The sequence below is a fragment of the Crocuta crocuta genome, unplaced genomic scaffold (assembly GCF_008692635.1).
Source record: "Crocuta crocuta isolate KB4526 unplaced genomic scaffold, BGI_CrCroc_1.0 scaffold28, whole genome shotgun sequence".
NCBI classification, from domain to species: Eukaryota; Metazoa; Chordata; class Mammalia; order Carnivora; family Hyaenidae; genus Crocuta; species Crocuta crocuta.
The window spans coordinates 4786135-4812287 of NW_027533256.1; the positions used below are offsets into that span (position 1 = coordinate 4786135).

Genomic DNA, 26153 nt, shown 5'->3' on the forward strand with positions numbered 1-26153 from the left:
GGAAATATAATACATTCTGCTCTTGACAACTCTCTTAACTCTGTGTTTCTCTCCTAAAATGGAGTTATTTTCTGAGTCATTCTGTCCAATACCTGGCTGTCAAGTCTATGTACTAGGCAGATGCGAATACCATTTTACCTTTCAGAAAACAAACCTTAAAACAATCCCCAGGTAGGAGATTTCTCTTCCCAGGTGGTAGGTCTGTAAACAGTGCCTATGGGGTTGTTTCCTGGATGAATTTTATTCCAGCTCTGAGCTACTTATTCTAAGTCTTCCAAAAATTATGTTTCTTTTCAAGTGTGACTTTCTTCTTTGAATACTACAGGCTTTCTGTCTGTCATAAGTGATGAGCACGGTATTTCATTCGAGCAGACATGAACCTTTGCCGTATGTAAGACAACAAGATGTTGATGTATTTCAGCTCATGTGGACCTCCTCCCTGAGCTGTCTCAACCCATAGAGGCAACAGGAGATCCAGAATTTCTGTACATCTCTTCCTTGGGTACATGAGCTTCCCTGTAGTCTTAGATCTTTCATAATTAGTAGTTTCATCCAGGAATATCACTGTGTGAACTTTTTTGAAGGTAATCACATGTGTGAGTGGCAGGGGCCATGAGGGAAAGAAGAAAGAAGACAGCGTCCTTATATCTCTTCAATAGTATTGTTAGAACCTGCATGTCACTTTTTCTTTGGTTTCCTCATGTACAGCAACTGCCTTGTGGTATTCCAGGTAATATTGAAATAAGCTCATGAGACATCTGCCATGGATAGCGAGGTCAGTAAAATTTAAGAAGTGGTATTTAATTAACAGAAAATTTTTTTTAAATATTTATTTTTAGGGAGAGAGAGAAAGAGAGAAGGCATGTGTGCACAAGCAGGGGAGGGGCAGAAACTGAGGGAGAGAGGGAGAATCCCAAGCAGGCTCCACACTGTCAGTGCAAAGCCTGACATGGGGCTCGAACCCACATACCGCAAGATCATGTCCTGAGCTGAAATTGAACCCTCAACCGACTGAGGCACCCAGGCGCCCAATAAACAGAAAATTTTAAACAGAGTCATCCATCTAAGAGTAAAATTCAGTAATACTAAGAATTCTGGGGTAATCTCTGCCTAAAGACCTATAAATTTGTGTTTGGATCTGAACAAAACTAGTAGTGGGGTGGGGTAATCTGCCTTTGTTGATTGTGTATGTTGCCTATAGTTTCAAGAATACACAGTCCTGGGGTGCCTGAGTGACTCAGCCGGTTAAGCATCCGACTTTGGCCCAGATCATGATCTCGTGGTATGTGGGTTAGAGCCCCTCATTGGACTCTATGCTGACAGCTCAGACCCTGGGGCCTGCTTTGGATTCTGTGTCTCCTTCTCTCTCTGCCCACCCACCTCCCCTCTCAAAAATGAATAAACATAAAAAATAATAAAACAAAAGAATATATAGTCTTAATTTCTCAGATATCCTGACAATCTATTGTGTGTGCCAGTTCAGAGTCCAATCTGAGTACATTCACATTATGTTATTTTTCCATATTTTCTGGAACAACACAGACCAAAACAGAAACAAAAGAATCAACAAAGTCCGAGAGCTTGCAGATTAAAGTGAAGATAAATAAATACCAGAGGGATTGCAATACAATGTGATCATTGATACAAGGGAGATCACTCCTTTGCCTCATTTATGAAATCTGTCCAGGGTAGGAGGTAAGGGAAAGCTTCCTCCTCATGGAGTTCTAAATGATATACTTGGAGGATGATATGAGAGAGGCAAAGAGGACATTCCAGGCAGAAGGAACAACATTTATAGTTACCTGGAGTTGAGGAGTTGCTGGTGAACTGAGAGCAGGTGTGGAGCAAAGCCTGTACAAGGCAAAGAGAAAATAGGCCCAGATCATGAAGGATCAACACCCACCACCCTCCCAACCCCTCCGCTCCCTGGTTTATTCTCTCTCCTCCTGAAATGGCAATGCCATCCAATTTTCATCCAGGCTAAAAATTCTGAAACCATGCCTAATCTCCTGTGACATTTCATATCCCACACCTGTTCCATCTTCAGGGCTAGGCATCATAATGACTTGCCTTCACGTATTCATCCATCCTTTATTTTATAAAACAAGCTTATTTTTGAGGTACTTGCCTTTCATGACTTCAAGGTTTTCGTTAAATAAATGTTAATGGAGCAGATATGGAAACAAGACATACTTGAACTTTGGAGCCAGACACAGTTGGGTTGGAATCTTGCTTTTACCTTTCACCTTGTAACTTGGGTTACAAGTTACCTTGGGTAAGTCCCTTGAGCTCCCAGACCTTTGAACATGGGCAGAGAGAAGATCATTATGTGTTCCTCAGAGTGCCTGCCACAGGGTCATTAAATATTAAATGGAACTTTCTATCTCCTCACTTTCCTTCCTAGTTTCCATTTCTCTTTTGAAACTTCTTTTACTGCAGTTTTAAACATACGTTGCCTCTTCTATTTGATTTTGTGCGCCTTGTAGGCCAGGACTACATGTTATTTTTTTTGTTTGTTTTGTTTTTCTTTTTATCTTTTAATAAAGTACTTTCTTGGCTTATATTTCTACTTTTGCTTAGTTTTATCTTGCACGAAAGTCCTGTTTAGTCAGCTTTTGGGTGTCGAGGAAATGAAGCATGGTTTCCCTTTCAGCTTCCTGTAGAGTGAGGAAAGATGAGATGAGGAATAGAGCAGAGCATGAGTGACTGTTATTTTTATTTTTTTCATGAGTTCAAACCCCATGTCGAGCTCTATGCTGACAGCACAGAGCCTGTTTGGCATTCTCTCTCTCTATCTCTCTCTCTCTGCCCCTCCACCACTCATGCTGTCTCTGTCTCTCTCAAAAATAAATAAATAAACTTTATGTATATAAATAAATAAATATAGTAATTTTGGTTTCAGGAGTAAAATTTTGTGATTCATTACTTACCTATAACACCCAGTGGTCATCCCAACAAGTCCCTTCCTTAATATGCCTTCACCCATTTAGCCCATCCTCTACCCACCTCCTTCCGTCAACCCGCAGTTTGTTCTCTATAATTAAAAGTTTCTTGAGGCACTTGGGTGGTTCAGTTGGTTAAGCATCAGACTCTTGATTTTGGCTCAGGTCATGATCTCGTAGTTCCTGAATTAAAGGCCTGCATCAGTCTCTGTGCTGATGGTGCAGAGTCTACTTGGGATTCTTTCTCTGTCCCTCTCTTTCTGCCCCTCTTGCGTGCACACACACACACACACACTCTCTCTCTCTCTCTCTCTCTCTCTCTCTCTCTCCCCCAAAATGAATGAACTTAAAAAAATTTTAAAGAGTCTCTTATGGTTTGCTTCCATCTCTCTCTTTTTTTCCCCTTCCCATATGTTCATCTGTTTTGTTTCTGAAATTCCACATCTGAGTGAAATCATATGGAATTTGTCTTTCTCTGACTGAATGACTGACTGTTACCTTTAAATTGTTGCATTAACCTCTTTGGGCCTCAGAATCCTCATCTCTGAAATGAAGATAAAATTATTTGTGTATATCCAGCCTGCAGGGTGGTAGCTAGACATTCACCTCACTGTTTACCATCTCAGCTCTTGCTCAGTCCATGCTAAGGACAACACCCCTGCAGCTACATCATACATGTCACCTCCTGCCCTACATCCCATCACCTACCATCATGCTGCCATTCTCATTCTGTGGTCAATATCTCATTTTCCCTCTATGCACCGGCCGTTTGGAATTGACGGTTTAGGAGGACAGCCTGCTTGCTTTGTAATTTTGACTTCACCCCTACACAGCATTTTTCATATTCCCCTTGTCGTCAATGAAGAGTAGTCCTGAAATCACTTTTGCATTATTTCCACACACACCCCCACTGCAGGATTAAGTTTCCACACTCATGTTTCCTGTTCCAGAAGGACAGGCTTTTCTGAAAGGAAGTACATATATTCTTCAATTCCACCTTAATGATGTAATCAATTAAATATGTTTAAAGAATATGAATTGGACACTTAGTTTTGATAGCCTCCTGGAAATTATTTTAGCTACTTCTTTGTGCCATGACAGATGATTGAGTTGAAATACCTATGTTTTCTATCTTCTATATAGCTTTATCTCATAAATGTCTCTAGCAACAACAATGAAAATAAGATTCTTTTTCTATTTGTATAAAAAATGCCATTGGATTTTTGATAGAGATTACATTAAATCTGTAGATTGCTTTGGATAGTGTAGACTACTCATAGTAGTATCACAGGGTAGTGTCACTCTGCCCATAGTTCTGAAACACCACCCTGTCCATCTCACCTGCTAGATTAAAGGATTTGTGGAATTCTACCTTGCTTATCTTTGCAGCCAAAGTATAATTCTACAGCAATGTCTGATGTGGGATCCAGGAGAAAATCCAGTAAATCCATTAACTTTCTCTCAATCTTAAATTTTAATCCTGTTTAGAGATGATGTTTTTGTGAGTTATTCCAATGACTAGTGGTCACTCCATTAGACTGATGTAAACAGCTTTTTTTATGCTTTAGAAAAGCAAAGTTTCAGTATTTTTAAAGTATTTGCAGTTTCTTAGCATGACATATGATCCTTTTAGAACATTGATTTGAATAGCCTATGTTCTAAAATAGGGTATAATAGAAAGCTTGAGCTATAGTAAGGCCAACAGATGATGAAACAGCTGCCACCAGATAGCTTGTTACAGTTCCAAAGAAGTGGGTGTTCGCTATGCTCTGGGAGTCCCCACGGGGGAAAACCAAGGTCTGTCAGGGCAAAGAAGAAGGAACTGTGGGCAAGAGCATGTATTGTGGTCTCCATAGGAAGCAATGGCTGAAGCAGTGTAAGCAGGCTTCAAATTGACTAGTAGGCTCTAGGTATGGGGAATGTCCCTAGTTGTCTGGTACCTGGCCCTAGGATGCTTAGGGCAGGTGGGCAGTGATCCCAAGTATGAAAGCCCAATAAAGGAGGTGACTGGGGTGTGAGCTCTAGATTGGTTGGTTGGTATTTGAAAATGATGTTCATGAATTACTTGCTTATTATCTCTGGGAATTGACTAACCTTAGTATCAGCAAGGTCCTAGATGTCAAAGCATCAGAAATAGAAAACAAAAGGGCGCCTGGGTGGCTCAAATGATTAAGCATCTGACTTCTACTCAGGTCATGATCTCACCGCTCATGAGTTCAAGCGCCATGTCAGGCTCTTTGCTGACAGCTCAGAGCCTGGATCCTGCTTTAGATTCTGTGTCTCCCTCTCTCTCTCTGCCCCTCCCCCACTCATGACCTATCTCTGTCTCTCAAAAATTATTAAATGTTAAAAAAAAATAAGAGAAAACAAAAGACATGGTTATTACAGCATATGATGCTAACCATGAATGGGCATGTGGACGACAGTATGCAGCTATCTTAATACAATTCAGACTGCTTCCTATGGTGTGGCTATAGGATGTAGAATAAATCTAAATACCCCACATACTTTGGGTGGCTTAGTCGGTTAAGTGTCTGACTTTGGCTCAGGTCATGATCTTATGGTTGATAGGTTTGAGCCATGTGTTGGGCTCTGTACTGACAGCTCAGACCCTGGAGTCTACGTCAGATTCTGTGTCTCCCTCTCTCTGCCCCACCCCAACTCATGCTCTTTCCCTCTCTCTATAAATGAGAGAGACATTAAAAAATTAGAAAAATAAATATTCCTCATACTTTTATTGAAAATGATATGCACAGTCATCACAGAGACTTAAGAATTCTCTAGAGACTTTAAATTTTTTTTTAATGTTTTATTTATTTCTGAGAGAGAGAGAGACAGTGTGAGCAGGGGAGGATCAGAGAGAGAGGGAGACACAGAATCTGAAGCAGGCTCCAGGCTCTGAGCTAGCTGTGAGCACAGAGGCCAACACGGGACTCGAACCCATAGACCGCGAGATCATGACCTGAGCCAAAGTCGACTTAACCGACTGAGCCACCCAGGCACCCTGAGACTTTAAAATTCTGTTTAATTCAGCTATAATCAGATGCTTGAACCACTTCCCTTATGGGTCATATGTGGTTCATCTTGCTTCTGGATATATCGTTCAGAGATTCTTTGCTTGTACTTCTTAAAGCGGCGGGTATCCTCTGTTGCTTCTGCCTCACTTGAACACTTATTGTACTTATCTCTTGGTACTAACCCTGTCATCTTAGATCCTGTAGCTCACTCCTTGCTGAGTATACTTATCTCCAAGCCCCTGTTGGTATCACTACAGAGTAGGAAACAAATTTCTTTCATTGCTGGATAGCAACTTGTTTCTCATATCTGGGAAAGAAAGAATTCAGTAGCTGGAGTATAAGATTATCAAGTATTAATAATCATTCCCTACTGTCGTTTGTTTCGGTAAAAGAGATGAGATTCAGAAGTCACATTTTGAGGGACGCATGGGTGGCTCAGTCAGTTAAGCATCCGACTTCATCTCAGGTCACAATCTTGTGGTTCGTGAGTTCCAGCCCCATGCTGGGCTCTGTGCTGGCACTCAGAGCCTGGAGCCTGCCTGAGATGGATTCTGTGTCTCCCTCTTTTTCTGCCCCTCCCCCACTTTTGCACTCACTCTCTTTGTCTCTCTCTCTCTCTCTCTCTCTCAAATAAATAAATGTTAAAAAAGTTTTAGGTCCCATTTTGAAATGACTAAAAGATTACCTGACCCGAGTCTTGATGACATCATAGCTTAAGAACTTTTTAGTGTACCACAATTTCTGGTATTAAATGCTGGAAATCACAACAAGTCCATAAAAACAGGTCAGTGGTGGCTTTTTGTGTTTTTTAAGAAGCACTTCTAAGGTCCATCTTAGAGACTTACTAATGTGAACACTTCATATTCCACTCCAGGAACTTTTTGTTATGGTGTGTGTGTGTGTGTGTGTGTGTGTGTGTGTGTGTGTGTTTTCATAGGCCTGATGAGTTAGGATTTCCCATTCATATCTGTGAATTAAGGACACATGGGGGTATCTGCTGTCACTGAATAAAGCAGTATGTTTGTCAGTTAGACCTCCTCTTTCCTTGAGAAGGCTGACTGGCACTGTTTCTGTAGGTGAGGTTTATTGATAAGATTTGCATTGGGCTGAGAATTGGAGAGCTGTCAGGCTGAGGAACCCCAAATCTCAGATTGAGAGATGACAGCATCTGCTAGAACCCTTATTTCTCCACAGGTATATGCTTTTATTTATTTAATCTAACTTTCCTTCCCTTTCTCATGATCTCTCTACACACCATGCAGGTGATCAGGATTCTCTTTAATCCATAGTCACTACAAGTACACATGGCTGTTGATTATAGCATTGATTATAATTAGATAAAATTGGAAAAAGTATAGATGTCCATGAGACTTCACTGTAGGAGAGAATACCATGCAGGCACTAAAATGGATGAGAGTCGTATGGACACTAACATGAAAATACGCCCGTGATTTTGACTTTATTGTAAGTTTTAAAAAGTAGGACAACAAATAATAATAGAGGCATTGCAACATGCAGTGGCATGATTGAATCTCACTAACATAATAACTGAAAGACAAAAGCTATATATAAAAAGAATATATAGTCTGATATCACTCACATGAAAGCCAAAAACAAGTACAGCTAAACTTTGGTGTTAGAAATGAGGCTAATGGTTACGTTAGTGATTTGACAAGGTGGTTAGTGATTAGGAGAGCGTATATAGTCCTCTTCTTGGGTACTTTGTCATGTTCCCTTTCTTGACCTGGGTGGTTAGCTAGGCATATTCATCTTGCAAAATGTCCACATGCTGTAAATCTATGAATTATGCATTTTTATATGTGTGTTACACTTTGATACCAATTTTATTTTAAAGGACAAGAATTTGAATTGTGCAAAAATGTGAGACTGGGTCAGTTAGCAACAGGGCCAGAAAGTGAAAGGACATTCTGAGACAGAGTAAGAGATGTGTCCAGCCAAGAGCATGAACAGGCTAGATTTCCAGGGGACTAGACACTGCGAGAAAGTAGAGGAAGCCAACCAGTGATGGTAGGTTACCAAAGCAGGCTGTGGAGGGGCAGGAGCAGCAGTGTCCAAAGGAAAGGCCCAGCCATGCTATTTTAATTCCAGCTCTAGTTTGCATACATCTATCCTTTTTTTTCAGTAAAATTTTCAGAGGCCAAATTTAAATCAAATATTATAAGCACAAATGATGATAAAGGAGAATGCATATTTATTATTGTTACCATTATTTTAATTTAAGGATCTTCAGCGTATCACTGTTCCTGAAACCAATGAGCTGAACTATAGCGACTGTTTTAATTTCCCTTTTCCATGTTCACATGAGCACTTGGAGAAATCACTTACTTTCAAATGGTTTCAATGCAACCTTTCAAATCCAGGTTTCTCTGTAGATTTTGCTGGCAATCTCTATCATAGGATATTAAAATCAGAGCAACAACAGCAGTAATAATAATAACAGAGACACCTCAATTTTATAAATACTTTCAGTAAGGCAAACACTGTGTGCACAAAATACATTATACAAAGCATTTCCTTTAATCCTCCAGGAATCTAGTGAGGGAGGTATTATGATTTTTGCCACTTCTTCACATTAATAATTGAGTCACTGATAGGTTCAATAAAACTGCTAAAATTCACATAAACAGGAAGGGAGCCTGGGAAGAGATCCCTGTTGTCTGCCTCTTAACTTGCACTGTCTTGTGTGCTTCTCTCTAACTGCACATAACCACTGAGCACTCAGAATGTGGGTAGCCTGAAATNTTTATAGAGATTTCATGTTGAAATGATACTGTTTTGTTTTAGATATGTTGGATGAAATAATATTTATAAGTAAGGTTAACTTTGCTTTTGTGTGTGTGTGTGCTTGTTTTCCTGTGTCTTGGCTGCCTTAGGTAGATTTGAAGAAATACCAATCTAAAGTCCCAGGGCTAGAAACTCAGATCTCCCACTCTGAGGTGGGGTTCACATGTAGGGTAACTGTGAAAAGATTTCCAGGTATTTATTTATTTATTTACTGTTTATGTATTTATTTTGAGAGACAGCACGAGTGCAATGGACAGAGAGAGAGAGAATCGCAAGCAGGCTCTGCACTGTCAGTGCAGAGCCCAACATAGGGCTTGGTCTTATGAACGCTGAGATCATGACCTGAGCTGAAACCAAAAGTCAGACGCTTAACCAACTGAGCCACCCAGGTGCCCCAAGAAAAGATTCTGAGAGATTCTAATGTGTAGCCAGGGCAGAGAACCACTGCCTCAAGTCTAGAAACCTGTGCTGTGCCATCCAATACCCAACCTGACTCAGGACAGCCCCTGATGGGATAGTTACAATATGGGCATGAGAAGTCCCAGTGCTACAAAACGAGTAGCCTGAGCAGCTAAGCAACAAACAGCTAGCTGACTTTATAGATGATGCTAATACATCATCATGGGTCACCTCTAAAATCTAGGGCAAAAGAAGTTAGGTTCCTTTAGCTTACATCTTACCTAGCTGAGGAAGGTAGAGATCGATTAGACAAACTTGGGAAGGGTTCAGTATCACCTTGGGCCTGGATGTTTACCTGGGGGCAAGCTTGAAATGATTTAAGAGGATTAGGCTTCTACTCTATCAAAACAGGTCAAACGCTGGAAGATTCCTATAACCCACTGGGACAGATGCTCCCCATTGCCAAGAAAGTAACATTTTATCATTTTGAGTCACATGCCCTGCTGGTAGAGTGTGACTTTGTCAATGAACAGTGTATCCTAGGTGAAAAAAAACTGAGGTTAAAGGGTAAGGATTGGGGGACAGTTATTACAAGTTCAGGAAGAATGAAATTCACAGACCCTTTAACAGTGAAGCCAAAAGCCAAAGACTGGCTTTACCTTAGCATTGAAAAGTCACCTATAGATTTATTTTGATGCAATTTGCTTTTTACTTATAATTTATTTGTGGGGAGAAATAGCATTTGGAAACCCAGTGCATGTTAGAGATACCAATGAGAAGACCTAGGGCCTTTCATTTTTTTCAAAATGTGTTTTATAGCATTCACTTATCTATAGTCAGCCAGAGCTGACTGTTTGGGAAAGGAGGGAGAGAGATAAGGGATTATTACAGAGAAGGTTTATTTGGTGGAGAGCGTGGGGGAAGAACAGGAAATTACAGGTTGAGAATAAATGTGTTTATGAATTTAAACTGTTATGTTCCCTTAAATATCAAATTTTATGGATAATGCACATCTAAAAGCTTTTTGCATGGAAATAAGATAAAATATAATTTTGAATATCAACATTTTATGATGAAGTAATTATTTTAGTTTCTCAAAGTATTTTAAAAGATGCCCTTGCCACAGTGGACTGCACAGAGCAACAGAATAAATCTTTTAGGTAAAAGGACCTCCCTCCAAGAAAGCACAGCCACTGTTTTTATTACCCTACCAGGCAGAGCCCAACTGGTAAAATGCTATCCAACGTCCAGCCAAGAAGATACTGACTTTCACAAAGGCCTGTTGAGCCTTTGTGCAGAGTAAACATGAGCCAGGGACAGGGATCTAGGAATGAAGATGGTATTCCTGCCCTTGAGGGGCTCTCAGTCTGGAAGGACTCTTTCCTTTGAGGAAACAGGTACTCTGATTTTTGGTATAAGGCAATGCAGTTATGGGAAGATGTATGTATTCTGAGGTTTTTATGGATCAGTAGGTATTATGTGTGCATGATAGTCACATAACAAAGTACCACAGACTGGCAGACATGGTATTGTCTCACAGTTCTGCAGGCTAGAAGTAAAAATCAAGTTAGCAGGGTTGGTTTCTTCTGAAGGCTGTGGGAAGAATGTGGGAGAACTTGTGCCTTGCTTCTCTCTTAGCTCCTCATGGTTTTTGGCAATCTTTGGCCTTCTCTGACTTGTAGATGCAACACCCCTGATTTGCCTTCATCCTCATGTGGTATTCCCCCTGTGTGCATGTCTGTTTCTGTGTCCAAACATCTCCTTTTGATAAAGATACAGTAAAATTGGTTTGGGGTCCATTCTAATGACTTCATAATAATTTGATCATCTATGAAAGCTCTATATCCAAAGAAGATCATATTTACAGGTATGCTGGTTAGTACTTCAACATCCTTTGGGGGGCACAGTTCAACCCTTATGGGTGTGGGGCTTTCCAAGTAGAGAAGGGACGGAGGCTTCCAAGGAGAAATAACACAGTGTTGAAGATATAGAGCATTTCAGGACCTCCTGGTCATTTCATTCCTTTGTACACAAGTGGTTGGGCTGTGGGCACCCAAGCACAGTTCTTGGGGTTCCTTGCAACAAGGTCCAGGGAGTTGTTTGATCTTTCTGATATTCTTATCATATAATCGCTTGGTGCCCCACCTTGCCAGCGTATGTTTGATTTCATTCATCTCCTGGTGAGTATCCATTTCATTCTCCTTCAGGGCCCCTTTTACTTTGATGAAATCATTCTTTTTTCTTCAGTAGTGCAGTTATCAGGCCATTTAAGTCTTTGTTCATCTTTGTCTTCAAGTTAAAAAAGTTTCCAACATTCTAAATATTCTTCTCTTTCCTGATCAAAGTTCATTTGCAGTTCCCTGTAAGCTCCTAGTATTTTAATCTATCTTCGGTGTTTGTTCATTTTTAAGAAGAAAATTCAGGAAGCCTTCTTGTTCCAAGGATAATTAATGCTGGAATAAATCTATTTAAACTTAATCCAGTTAAAATAGGGACCAAGAAAAAGTCGTTGGCCTACAATCAGGGAGAGACTGACCTACCCAGATTATGAGGTTGGCTTGATGAAAAGACTCTTAACCACAGGGCCTCAGATAAAGAATAGTTAGATAAGAAGGAGCCCTGGTGGTATTGTTAGGTGTACTTTCAGAATGAACTATCAGAGTAATCATGCTTTCATTTGAAACTTAGTGGTGGCACCACATAGTGTCTGATTTGCATATGTTGAATATGAGGTGGTCTAGGAAGAAAAGCTTTTGCCCTTGTATATGACTTACAGATGTCTGTGTGTGTGTGTGTGTGTGTGTGTTTGCACGTACACACGCCTGTGTCTGTGTCTGTGTTTAAGCCTCAGGTTACTTGGATACCCACACATTTAGGGAAATCATGCTTAAGTTTGGTGTCTTAGAGAATTTAAATTGGTGGTACAAAGAAAAATTTCCCAAGAGCCAGTGGAATCCTAAGGCCCCATATTTGGAGGGGACATGGAACTGCCTTTTAGAATGTTTTCCATTCCCTCTCATATACAGAGATAGTTCATGAAGGAGTTCACTCCTTTATCCTTAATATAGAGATCTTTGAAAGGAAATGGCAGAAGAAAGCTGCAACTGTGATTTTCTTTTGATAGTATTTTTTTTTTCTATGTAGTAAAGCTTCCCAAGTTTTTGTGAAGGGACTTCTAGAATTCTGAAGACAATTATAGTTTCCAAAAGCATTCTTGCAAGCAGTTTTGCACACCAGGACCTAAACTATGAGCTGTCGAGTTTTGCAGACAATGCTACAACCTTCAAATTTTCCAAGGAATCTTTCTCTGGGAACAAAGAGCACAGTTTTCTTCTCAAAGGGTGTGTGTGAGGGAGACTGTGAAAGACAGCCCATGCCCCAGGGAGGATAACTTGCAAATATCCTCTAAAACATCTGGGTAGGAGATTCAGCAACACTAGCTGAAAAATTCAGTTACCAAGAGTAAAAGTACAAGGAACCAGGAGTAAAGAAAATGACATAAAAGTGAATGCCTTCAGTATGGGTAACAGAGCACAGGCAGTGGGGGCCAGAGATGGAAAGTCTCTGACTGCCTATAGATAAGGCCAGTTTTCCATGAGAAAAGTGAGAGTGTTTTCAAGGCCTATTTTTAACTTGAACATTGGCTTCAGAAAGAAAAAAGGTGGGGGTGAAACTAGCATTTGTTGCATCAGTTGTATGCAATTGTATGCAATCTGTGCTGTCCTACTGAATCCCTAAACAAAAATGGGAGGCATGTAATATTTTCCCCATTTTGTTTGTAAAGACAATGGATGAGAGAGGGTGAGAACAGTTGTAGCTGGTGTTTACAGCCAGGCATACACACCAGCCCACCATACTGCTCCCTGTGTCAGATGGGCTCAGGGGAAGAGCGAGTGCAGCAAAAGGCAGCATTAATCTTCAGAATCTCGGGCCAGGCTGCCTGCCAAAAGAATTTTTTTCCACTGAGCCAATGTCAGTTTCTGAAATTTCACCATAACGTTACCCTCTCCAGTTCCACCTTTATAACTTGAAATATGATCCTATAAAAAGGGAAGAGTGAGTTCTGTGCATTACAGAAAAGGAACAGAGTTGGGGCCTGAAGAACAATGGAAACACCCTTACCTATTTTTATTTAACCAAAGGTCGGTTTTGCCCTCAAAAATGACATTATAATCTGACTTTTTAAAACTGGGAGTGCAGCAATGTTGACATCCCACAGGATAATAATAATAGTTACCACGTATTAGGTAGAAGCAAATTAAACTGCCAATTATTGCCATCTAATAGGCTGGCCTCCCATGACAATTTTGTGTGGTTCACCTAATACTGAGTTCTCAGAGTTAGTAAGTTAGGTATGGCCACACCCTGTATATCTGAATTCATTCAGTCTTCACAACTTGTCTATAATGAAGTTAATGGGAGCCTCAAGTTATAAGTAAGGCATTTGCTGCTTTCTGGAATTAGGTTGGAATTCTAGCTTCTATATCCAAGCTGACATGGTGCAAGACAGGAAAGGTATGGGGAAAGTACATTTGCCTTGGAGTAGATGAAAGATAAAGACAGAGGCTCCAGAGAGTTATGGGGCTACCTTCATGATTCCAGCAAAAGAGCTAATTCACTTCCTCAGTGACCTCTACAGTCACGAACTTAAAGGATGTTACTTATTTGACCTCTCAGAAGCATTCAATATCCTGTCCTTTTAGAAAAACCATTTGGAGTACCTGAGTGGCCCAGTAGCTTAAGCATCTGACCCTCAATTTTGGCTGAAGTCATGATCTCATGGTTTGTGAGTTCAAGCCCCATGTAGGGCTCTGTGCTGGCAATGGGGAGCCTGCTTGGGATTCTTTCTCTCTGCCTCCCAGCTCATGCTGTCTCTCCAGCTCTTGCTCTCTCTCCAACTAAATAAACTTAAAATATATATTAAACAAAAAAAAAAAAAAAAAAAAAAAAAAAAAAAAAACCTTTTCTGTTTTCTTTCATACTACTGTCATGTTTAGTTAATGTGGTTGTGTGGAGTTGTTTGGTTTTGGGGGGGGGTTGTTTGTTGTTTGGCTTTTTGTGGTGGTGGTGGTGGTGGTGGTGGTTTGGGGTTTGTTTGTTTTTTTCCTTTTTGCCTTGCCTGCTTGGCTGCTCTTTTCTCATCAAAGCTCCATCTTAGACATTCTTCTCTTTTCTCTCTGTATTTTCTTATGGGGTTGTCTTATCCAAACATTCAGTTGCTGTCTATGCCTAACCCCTAAACATCTATATCCAGAGTCCTGTCACCCACTTTTAGCCTAGATCTATATATTTAAATATCTACTTTACGTCTCAATTTAGATACACCATAGGCACCTCACCCAAGTCCAAAACCAAGTTTGTTATCTTTCCTTTAGGAACCTCCTCCAATATATGCTATCGTAGTTAAGAGCATCGTTGTCTAGTTCCTGAAGTACTTTCAACCTAAGTGCTTTTGTTGTTGTTGTTGCTTACTCCTCTCTCCACCATGATTGTTGCTACTATCATACAAACATCCATCATGACTTACCTGAGCTGATTTAATAGCCTCCTACAGGACTCTGTCTTTGTTTTATCCCTTCTAATATTTCCTGCATATTGCAGAAAAAAGAAACATAAATATTATCACATCACATTCCTTTCCTTTCAAAATTTTCCATACCTTCCTGCTGTTGTAAGGACGTGCTCATTGTACACCACATCCCCATTACCTCTGTGTTGGTCTGCTCAGCTGCTAAGGAAAATGACTTGTACAAAGGCCCTACGGTAGTAAATAACTTCCAGATTCTTGACCATGCCATTTTCTCTCCTACCACAGGGCCTTCACACAAGTTGCTTCCTCTCGCTGGACCACTCTCCCTATCCCCACTACCCTTGCCTATACTTCAGATCTCTGATCTCTGGTTTCTGTGAATAGGTCAGTTTTTCATACTATACGCTTCTGCAGCATTATATACCTCCTTATTACAACATTTACTACAGTCGGCATTTCATATCATTGCCTTTATTTGGATTGGGATAGGAAATTGAAGTTTATAAACTTCACATTAGAAGTGGCTAAAATTAAAATCAAATCCAAGATTGCCAGACTTCCAGCTCTTTGCTCCTTACATCTCACTATGCTAGGTCTCATGTGACACTCTATGAATCAACAACATTGATAGTGCCATCACTGTAGCTACACCTGGGTCTATAAATTCACTCACAGTCTTTGGAGTTTTAATTTCACTCTTGATTTAAACTCAGAATTGATTTTGTGCATTTCCCCAGGCAATATTTGACTAGCTTCAAATAAGAACAAAAACAGTACATAGATTTTATGTGGAAATCATTCAGTTTAGTGGAGATTCTTTTTTTTTTGTTTTAATGGGTATTATTATGCATCATTTTCATAATTCTTTTTATTGGCAGAGGCAGGGTGGGAAGATTATCCTATGCAAGTCATGCTTATTCCATTATAGTCATCAACTCACAACAATTAAGGGAGATGAAATTCTCCATAGTTGGTACAACTACTTATTTGTTTCTAAGTTCAATTGGAAAATTTAATGAGCTTATAAATGTGGGGATGGAAAGGATGCCAGGGCCACATAGATTGCCCCTCTCCATTTATTCAGAAATTACATTTAATTTCTGGTTTTGATACTTCAGTCTGAATAAAATGGAAATAGAGCCTAACACAGGAGTGAAGAGGGGATCATTCTTCTAAATCATTGTTTCCTAGTATACTTCTGCAGGAAGAAGGACTAAAACTGTACAGCCATATTTAAAGAGAGGTTATGGTGCATGGTCTTAGGGAAGAAAAAGAAGAAAGAAAATAAGCCCTAGAAATCAGACTCTGTGTTATAGGCTTTCATACAGGTCTGTTGTGCCTGATATCCATTTGCCTAATTAAAGACAAATTACTGCAATTGACTTTGCTGTTAGAGGAACATCACAAGTCATGGACTCATTTCAGCTGGCTCTGGAAGCTCCTGGGTCATTTTGCAAGAATCCCAGAAAGTCATGGTATGGGGAATGTAGCCTAGTTTTCTGGCTGTGAATTGGCATCAGCACTGAGTGAAGCTAGGCCAGAACATAAAACTAAGCAGTGCACCAGTGTAGGCAGGGAGTGTGTTGAGAACAAGACTCAGATCCAGCACACAGAGTGTCTTCCTACAGCCTGATCAGACAACCTGAAAATCACCCAAAAAAGCCAGAGACTGGAAAATAGATGGTATGGAAAAGAAAATGAACAATGAGAGTATCTACATGTCTGTAGATCATGCTACAGCATTTTCTGAGACCTTGGAATACATGGCTTCACCATTTTTCCTTATGATGTTTTGCCCTCTGAAAGGACTTTGTGAGTCCAGAGTCGCAATGAGAAGGCCAGGTTTGAATGGGAAAGTCCCACTGAGAGGAGCCAGGAGTAGATTTCAGGAATGCATAGGGTCAGTTCCTAGTGGTCAACGTAGGAAAGGAGGATGTGTGGGAAGCCTAGGAGGACATGGTGTGGATAAAGGAGAAGTAGTAAACCTGAAAAGCTTCCCCAGGTGAGAGTCGATGTATCATGTACAGCTTAAAGCAGAAAATCCCTATAAAGGCAGAAGTATCTACTTATTCACTTGGCAATAAGTCTTATGGTATCACCTGTGTAAGAAGCACTGCACTAGGTGATGAGGAAATAGTAGTGAATCAAACACATAGGTCAACAAAAACATGGCCCCTTGCACCAATGAAGCTTACAGTGCAATGCAAGAGTTTTTGAACTAATGCCCCTCAATTTGAGTAGACATTTAAAGGACAAATATAAGAATAATATTTAAGAGACAGAAAGAGAGTAGTACATATAAAGACTCTAAAGAGCTGAATGTAAACATTTTTTAAAAAGGTGGGGGGGAAGGGGTACCTGGGTGGCTCAGTCGGTTGAGCGTCTGACTTCAGTTCAGGTCATGATCTCATGGTTCGTGGGTTCGAGCCCCGCATTGGGCTCTATGCTGACAGCTAGCTCAGAGCCTGGAGCCTGTTTCAGATTCTGTATCTCCCTCTCTCTCTGACCCTCCCCTGCTCATGCTGTCTCTTTCTCTCTCAGAAATAAATACATTTTTTTTTAAAAAAAAGAGCTGAATGTTAGGCATGGTAGAAGAAAGAGACTAGTTGGTATGGGTGGACAATGTTGTGTCAGCCACATATGTCTTTTAATATTATGTACATACTTACATATTCTCCTTATTCTTTTGTCCCTCAAGATTAATATTTTGCTATTGTACCTGACATAAAATACAATAGTTATCTAAAATTTATCGTTTGTTACATTTTGACATAAATATTTATCATTAAAACATCATCATATTTGAGACAATGAACATATGGAATCCATAACTCCCCAAATTTTTTTATATCGCTATGTAGTCTCATTCCTCCACTCCTCCCTACTCCTGACTCCAGATATCCACTTACATGCTTTCTGCTACTATGGGTTAATTTACAATGTCCAGGATTTTATATAATTGGAATAATTCAACAGGTACCTTTTCTTGTCTGACTTATTGCACACAACCTAGTTATTTTGAGATTCAGGTGTAGAATTGCTTATATCACTAATCCATTCCCTTTTACTGTTGAGTAAGATTCCCTCGTAGGGCTATACCACAATTTTTTTTAATCCATTTACCTCCTAATAGGCTTTTGGATTATTCTAGTTTTTTAAATTTTTTTTGCTATTGCAAATAAAGCACTATGAATTTTTAATATACATAATGAACATATGCTTTCATTAGTCTTATGTAAATACCTAAGAATGCAATGGCTGTGTCATAGGTGGTTATGTGTTTAACTATATGAAACTATTTTTTAGTGGTTATACCATTTTTCATTTCTATCAGAAATACATGAAAATACAAATTGTTCATACCCTTAGTACGGCCAGCCTTTAATATTACTCATAGTAGTGATGTCTTATATCTCATTATAGTTTATTTTTCAATTCTTTATGACTAATGTTGAGTGTCTTTTTACGTATTTACCATCTATATATATTGAAGAAATGTTCATTCAAATATTTTGTCCATTCTTAAATTGTGTTTGTCTTCTTATTATTGAACAATAGAGATCCTTACATATTATAGACACAGTCTATTGTTGAGTACATATTTTGCAGGGTTTTTTTTCCCCAAGAATTGCCCTGGGTTTTTCCTTTCCTTTTATTTTCATTTTTTCATTTTCATAATGGTCTTGAAGATTAAAAATTGTAAATTTGGACATAGTTCATTTAAAAAAATTCTTTTAATGTTTATTTACTTTTGAGAGACAGCAACAGGGCATGAGCCAGGGCAGGACAGAGAGAGAGGGAGAGAGAGAAGCAGGCTGTCAGCATAGAGCCTGACGTGGGGCTCAAACCCCCAATCCATGAGATCATGACCTGAGCCAAAGTTGGACACTCAGCTAACTGAGCCACCTAGTCACCCCAGACATAGTTCATTTTATTGATTTAAAAATTTTTATAGCTCCTATCTTTTGTGTTACAGTTAAGAAATCTTTGTCAAACCCATGATTACTAAGATTTTCTTGCATGTTTTCTTCTAAAAGTTTCATAGTATGAAATATTATATTAAGGTCTATTATTCTTCATGAATTTATATTTGAAGAAGGTATGAAGTTTGGGTCAAAGTTCATTTTAGTGGCCATGGCTATACTATTATGACAATAACATTTTTTGAAAATCTCCTTTCCCATTGAATGCCTTGGCATCTGTATCAAAAATCAACTGGCCACAAATGTTTGCATATATTTCTGGACTCTTCTGTTTGTTTCATTGATTTATCTGTCTATAAATAGGCCAATACCATATTGCCTTTATTACTATAGCTTTATAATAAGTGTTTGGATAAAGTAGTTTGACACCTTCAGTGTTGTTCTCTTAGTTGTAAATAACATCTTTTGGCTACTCTAGATCTTTTGTATTTCCATAGAACATTTAGAATCATCTTATTGGTTTCTAAAACAGCAAAATGCCTCCTGAGATTTTAAATAGAATTTAATTCAGTCTATCCATCAAATTGAGAAGAATTGACGTCTTAATAATATTGAGTCTCTTAATTCATAAGCATGTTTTTATCTCTCTATTGATTTTGGTTTTAAATTATCTCAATAATATATGGTAAATTTCACTGTATAGACCTGGTGTATCTTTTGTCAGATATATCTCTTTGTACTTTATATATTTTGATGCTTCTCTAAATGATCATTTAATTTCAATTTCTGATTACTTGTGGCTATTAAATAGGCATACATTTAATTTTTGTATTGTTTATTCTCCAACTTTATATCCTGAAAGCTCACTAAGCTTACTTATTAGTTATATTAGCTCTTTGTAGATCCCATTAGCTTTTCTATATAGATGTTCATGTTGTCTGAAAGCAAAGATCATGTTTCTTCTACTTTCCCAAAATTTCCCCTCAAAATTTCTTCCCAAATATTTCTATTTTTGCCTTCTTCCATTAACTAAACCTCTAGTACAGTGTTGAACAGAAATGGTAGGAGTAGATATTTTTGCTGTATCTTCCCCTGATCTTAGCCGAAAAGCATTCAGTCTATTACAATTAGGTATAGATTATATATAGATACTCTTTATCAGGATGAAGAAGTTCCTTTCTAAGTTTTTGAGAGTTTTACTAAGGAATAAATAGATTTCATTAAGTAATTTTCCCCCTTATTCTGATAATTAAATAATTTTTTCTTGACTTTTAAAATTTTGAACCACATTGATCAGTTTTACAATATTACACCAACCTTACGTTCCTTGTATAAACCCCACTTGGTCACAATGTGTTACTTTTAACATCTTATTGGATATTATTTTCTAAAACTTGTTAAAAATTCTTGCATATCAATGTAGGATATGTGTCAATAAGTTACTTTCTTTTTATGTCTTTGTTTGGTTTTGGTATAAAGATAATGCTGGTATCATAGAAAGAATTGTAATGTTTTCCCTTTCCTTCAAATTTAAGTGATGAGAAGACCCCAGGATGACAGAGGAGAATGGGATGCGAGGAATTAGTCTTTTTTCCAATTAAGTCATTCTCAAATTTTAGTGTGCATGCTAAACACCTGAAACTTTCATTTAAGTAAAGATTTTCATTTAGAAGGTCCAAAATGGATACCATACCATGTTGGCATTAACAACAACAACAAAATCCTACCTTGTTCTTACATGATTGATTCAAGTTCTGGAGATTTTTAGTTTATTCAGTGGCTCCCAAATATGTTTCAGAGAACAGCAGCACCATAATCACCTTGAAACTTTTAAGAAACTGCAAATGTTCTGTCCCCAGTTCATACCTGCTAAATCAGTAACTCTGGGAAAGAAAGTAGGTGGCCATCTGTCCTTCAGCAGCTCTCAAGTTGACTCCAATACACAGTAAAGTTTGAGAAGTACTGCATGCACTATGTTAAGAAACAAAAGGAATAGATACAGATGCACTTAGTTTTGTATATTTTGTGTTATGAATAGAGATTATTTATAGTATGCTGACTTCCTTCTCTTTATAACATATATGGAAGATCTGAAAGTGAGGGAAGGGAGAGTAAGTCAAATGTTTCAGTAGTATGCTGAAGTTCTGGGTAATAATTAGGAAAATGTAGAAGCAGGCTGATGCAATTGTTAGTCACTATCAGATATCTACTTAAGTAATGCTGTTGTCAACTTGTATTGATGCCCGTCTTCCCAGTTGTACAATCTTCTCCCCCAATTCTGAGCTGCTAAGGGCGAGGTATGAAGAAGGCAGTTTATTGGGTTTGTATGCAGTTATTTTGCCAAATGGGTAAAAGGGAAGGAAAAAGAGACATAGTAGTTGGGAGCATTTTCAAGAGAGTGAATGACTGTAATCATGGATCATAGTCTGTTTTGTATAAAGAAAGAAAATGAAGACAAGAGGAGGATAATTAACAGAAAGTTCTGAGATCTATAGATAAAAAGGTCTTGATGAGCTGGAAGATCTGTCTCAGTAGACATGTTTCAGAAATGATCTGGGGGTGTTAATGGTAATGGCTAAAAAGTAGCATGCTTATGTTTGAATTCGTATATTTTGTTTTTATTTGTGTGTGTGTGTGAGAGAGAGAGAGAGAGAGAGAGATAAGAAGCTATCAGATATGACCTTGGTAACAGAGGTTGAGATTACTGTGCCAGATCATTGGTATTGAGGAAGTCAAGAATTGGGTGAATAAATATTCACATACAAATTGAAGTTCTCTTTCATTAGTGATGTCAATCATAGTAGTGGATGGATGAATGAGAGACAGACAGAGAAGGACCAAATCAGAAAATACTATCACATAAAATAAATTAGAAGTCATCACTGGCACAGGAAAATTCTGATGGACACATATTTGTGTCTCTGGAAGATATTTTTGGGCCCCACTAGAATCTCAAAAATGTATGTCCCAGTATGTGGTAAATTTATGGAATGTCTCTTGATAATAAGATTCATAATTATATCTGTACATATACAGAAATATACATGCATATTCAAAAAATAACAACCAGCTAGCCTGTAGACAATTGCAAAGAAATTGAATCATAATAACTTCCTTATGTTTTTCTATTCATGACAGGAGCAAAAATGTTTGCTCTGAAAAGCTCCTACCAACTCAGAAGTACAGGATGAAAGTGGTCTCCGCTGTACCCTGCTAACATCCATTCTAATTCTGTTTTTCAAATTCACAGAGAGTGAAGAGGTTTATCAAAGGCAGGTGCTGTCAATTTCATGTATCATCTTTGGAATTGTCATCGTGGGCATGTTCTGTGCAGCATTCTACTTCAAAAGCAAGTAAGACCATTTCTCTCAAGTGTTAAAAGGTTACTTCTCAGAGAAAGCACTTTGTCTGTCTTTAATTCCACAGTCTCTGCTCCAGGCAATGGGGCCCATCAAACATCTATAAATGACTTAGTGTCTTTTATAGACTATGAGGAATATATGCAGCATGTGCATACATGCATATGTGTGGTTTACCTTTGGTGCATATAGCAATCATTCCTTTCTGTGATCATGAACACTCTATGTTCTTTGCATTTTTTTGATAATCTGCCAGAAGTAAAGGCTCACTGTCCTCCTGCCACTAAAGGGTTAACACTTCTGAGCAGAGAATTCACTGGAGTAGACCTAAATATTATCAACAAATATCTAGCCTTTTCTGCAAAAAGAACTCCATACTTTCCCTCTCATAGTATTTTTACCTGATATCCATAAAGGTTTCAGCCAAATGTGAAATGTGAATACTGTAAGATCTACCTTGGTTCACCGGTTGGTAAGCATATCTCAAATACGCCCTATACTTCCCTCGTTAAGAAGCTAAAATTTCTGGGGCACCTGCCTGTTCAATTGGAAGAGCATGTGGTTCTTGCTCTCAGGGTGGTGAGTTCGAACCCTACGTTGAGTGTTGGGCTTAAGTATTTACTTAAGTAAATAAATACATAAACTTGAAAAAAGAAACCAAAACTTCTACTTAAGGTGCTTATTTTCTTATTTTTGACTAGTAAAGTATAATAAAATATATACATGCCTAAATAGGCATACAAATATATTTATTCCAGGGGTACCTGGGTGGCTCCGTTGGTTAAGCATCCGACTTCAGCTCAGGTCATGATCTCACAGTTTGTGAGTTGGAGGCCACATTGGGCTGTATGCTGACAGCTCAGAGCCGGGAGCCCGCTTCAGATTCTGTGTCTCCCTCTCTCTCTGCCCCTCCCTCATTCGCATTCTGTCTCCCTCAAAGATAAATAAACATTAAAAATAATTAAATATATATTTATTTATTNGTTTGTGAGTTGGAGGCCACATTGGGCTGCATGCTGGCAGCTCAGAGCTGGGAGCCCGCTTCAGATTCTGTGTCTCCCTCTCTCTCTGCCCCTCCCTCATTCGCATTCTGTCTCCCTCAAAGATAAATAAACATTAAAAATAATTAAATATATATTTATTTATTCCAAATGAACTTTGATAAAGGTATTTTATTTATGGAAATTTTATTTAAGTCATGCAAGCCTTAAGAAGTTGGCACCGATTCTGTGCCTACAGCTTGTCTGAAATGCAAGCCAATCTGTAATTGCTTTTCATTGGACCTATATTTGTCTGCCCGTTTGCTCTTCTAAAAATGGATCCATTTCCAGATATAGTCTCTGACACCTGTCTGCATGTTGTATATGTTGATCTTTAAAAAGAACAGCAATTGTGATTTTAAAAAATAATAGAAACTCGGGTATGAATCCATAATTAGTAACTATTATTTTTTAATAAACTATTTGAGAATAGGCTTAGATTTTCAGAATTACTGTGAAAATAGTACAGATAGATCCCATATATCCCAGACCCAGTTTTCCCCTAATATTAATGTCTTATATTAGTATGTTGCATTTGTCACAATTAATGGAATAGTATTAATACTATATAATATATATATAACTATAATATATTACTAATTAAATTTCATACTTTCAGATTTCCTTGGTTTTTATTTAATGTTCTTTGTTCTAGGCCCCCATTATATTTAACTGTCACATCTCCTAGGCAACTTTTGGCTGTGACAGTTATTAGTGTTCATTTTTAAGAACTTAACTCTTTGTCAGGGACACTGGGCTTTTCATGTATTATCTCCCAATTCTCACAACAACTCAAATTGTTCCTTACTGCTGCATTGTTCAAATAATAACAGAATTTAATTTTAAAATACTAATTTGTCAAAGCCACACAGTAGGAAATTACAGATGGGGTCTTTGAATTTCTGCAGGTCTAGGTGAAACACTAGAACCACACTCTAAACCACTGTACCACACTGGGTCCCACAGTCCTCCTACTAGATAGTAGAAAGTGAAACAGCTAAGAGTGAATCAGGAATAGGCCCGGTGCAGCCCATCATGCTTTGTGTCCTCTAGAAAGCTTACATGGTGTATGGTCAGTATTTTACATGTGTCACTCCTACCTATATTCAAAGCATCAGGCTGCCACTTGCTTGTTACGTATTATTAGGCAAATTACATCTAGTCCTTTAGCCTCAGATTCCTCTTTTGGTGAAGTACGGCCAAAAATAATATTTACCTTATAAAATTTGTTAGAGATTCATGGGATAATACTGCAATAGAGCACAGCACAGTGTTCAAAAGAGTAAATACTCAGTGAGGACTTGCTATCGTTAACACCCATGGTTTTCCACACTGGAACTCAGAGGCTGGGTAACTACGAAGCGAAGAGCGAGCACTGGCACAAGAGGGGTAATCACACGCTGCAGGGCCTTAGAAGGGTCTCCTCGCAAGTGCTGTGTACAGGAAAGAAGTTGTATGTTTCACAAAAAGCAAATTGCTAACAAGTGGTAGTTAATCACTCAGTTTTAGAGTATAATTTGTATTTGTGACACATTTAAATGAAAGACTGTTTATGACAATCACAAGAATGGAGAGCTGCTGGGTCGCCAGGGGACCTCCATATTCAGGGCTGTCAATCTCTCCCTCTCTAGGCAGCACGTGGGCTCGGAGACGAACACCTCCTCCTGGAGCCCCGTGCAGTGTCAGGGTTTAATGAAAACACTGTTCCACATCATTCATTATGGGGGATGCAGAGAACTGAGCCAGTGGAGGAACACTAATCAGAATGTTGTCTTTCTGCCTGCCCAGCTGGGACACATTTTTATTAAAAATTAAATAAATAAGAAAATGTGGGAATAATAAAGTAATAATAAAAATTGAAGCCTTTTCCAAGTGGAGTTATATTTCTCATTAGAGACCTAGAGTGTATTTCCTTCTAGCATCATCTCTAGGCAGGGTCTTCATTTATTTTTCTTTGCCTGAGAGGAATACTATACCACACACCAAGCATCTAATCTATATAGCTGAAAGCAATGTAAATTTTTATAACACATTGGCACGTGTTTCTTTGCACTTGTTCCTGAAATTCTAATTCTCATCACCAGATCTTGGGGATAACAGCACAGACAGACTCCGCCTCAAACTTTCCTTACTTTCACACATGCTGTAAGGTTGCTAACATGTGTGTCATTTGTTTGACTTCATCTTGGAAGTTCCAAGTCTTTATGATTCTATGACCTCTCCATCCTTGGTTTCTAAATAAATTCACTGAAACCAGCTTTCTATATACTGGGATAGAGAGGTCCCAGCCAGATAAAGTCAAGAATTGTGTAAAAGCTCAATTTCTTGGGGTCTTTGATATTTTAGTTCCCATAATCCCTCAGATGCCACTGTGGTCCTTTGTCCATTGTCTTGAACCCTTGGTTTGGCATGACCTCGCCACATGGAATATTACAGCAGATTCTTACTGGATAAAAGCTTGAAGGTGGTTAACATGATGAGGTCAAAATGATGAACACCTTCTTGGTTTAGAGGATTTCCTAAGTTAATTGAACCTCAACAACTCTAAAGCACACAGCAAAAGAAATTCTCTTCTCATCATGTCCAACAAGCCCATATATTCCCATAAGTGATTAACGGAAGTATTAGTGGAGCTATTCAAATCTGGCTGATAGGGCTCACATGGTAACTATAAATTCTTCTAGGTTTCTTTTTACATTCAAATCCTATGGGTAAGAAGAGTAAAGCTGCCTCTAGGAGTCCTTAGTAGACTTTGGAAATGCAAGACACAATTTAACTCTAAAAAATAGAATTGGGATGAGAGAAATGTTCCAGGAGACAGAAGCTGAGACAAATAATAATCACAGCTGAGAAAAACAGGAGGAAAAAGAACTGGAGCTACCAGTAAAAACCAGCTTACTGTAGGTTATTACCCTCTGAAGTCAAAAGATTTTAGCAACAAGGGAAGCCCATTAAGGACAGTCAGTGGGTGCTCTGATATGTAGCTTTGATTCTCTTCAGCAGTGAAAATCTTTGTCCTCCAATTGTTAAAACAAATAAAATCAAAGTTGCTTGCTCTGACGCAGCAGGGCCCACCCCCAATAACAGGTCAATGTGAGGCTCTAAAGGCCTAGACCTTTGCCCCAACTTGAGATAAAA

The 26153-nt window shown here is 38.7% G+C and overlaps 1 protein-coding gene across 1 annotated transcript in view; it reads left to right on the forward strand.

Annotated features, from left to right (window-relative positions):
• The window catches only part of NRG3 (neuregulin 3), a gene marked incomplete at its 5' end in the record, with an annotated part of 1038127 nt that overhangs the window by 979931 nt on the left and 32043 nt on the right, over window positions 1-26153 (forward strand). The window contains one exon of the mRNA XM_077746451.1: window positions 21867-21969. Within this exon, the coding sequence (XP_077602577.1) occupies window positions 21867-21969 (103 nt within the window). The remainder of the gene's footprint in view (window positions 1-21866; window positions 21970-26153) is intronic.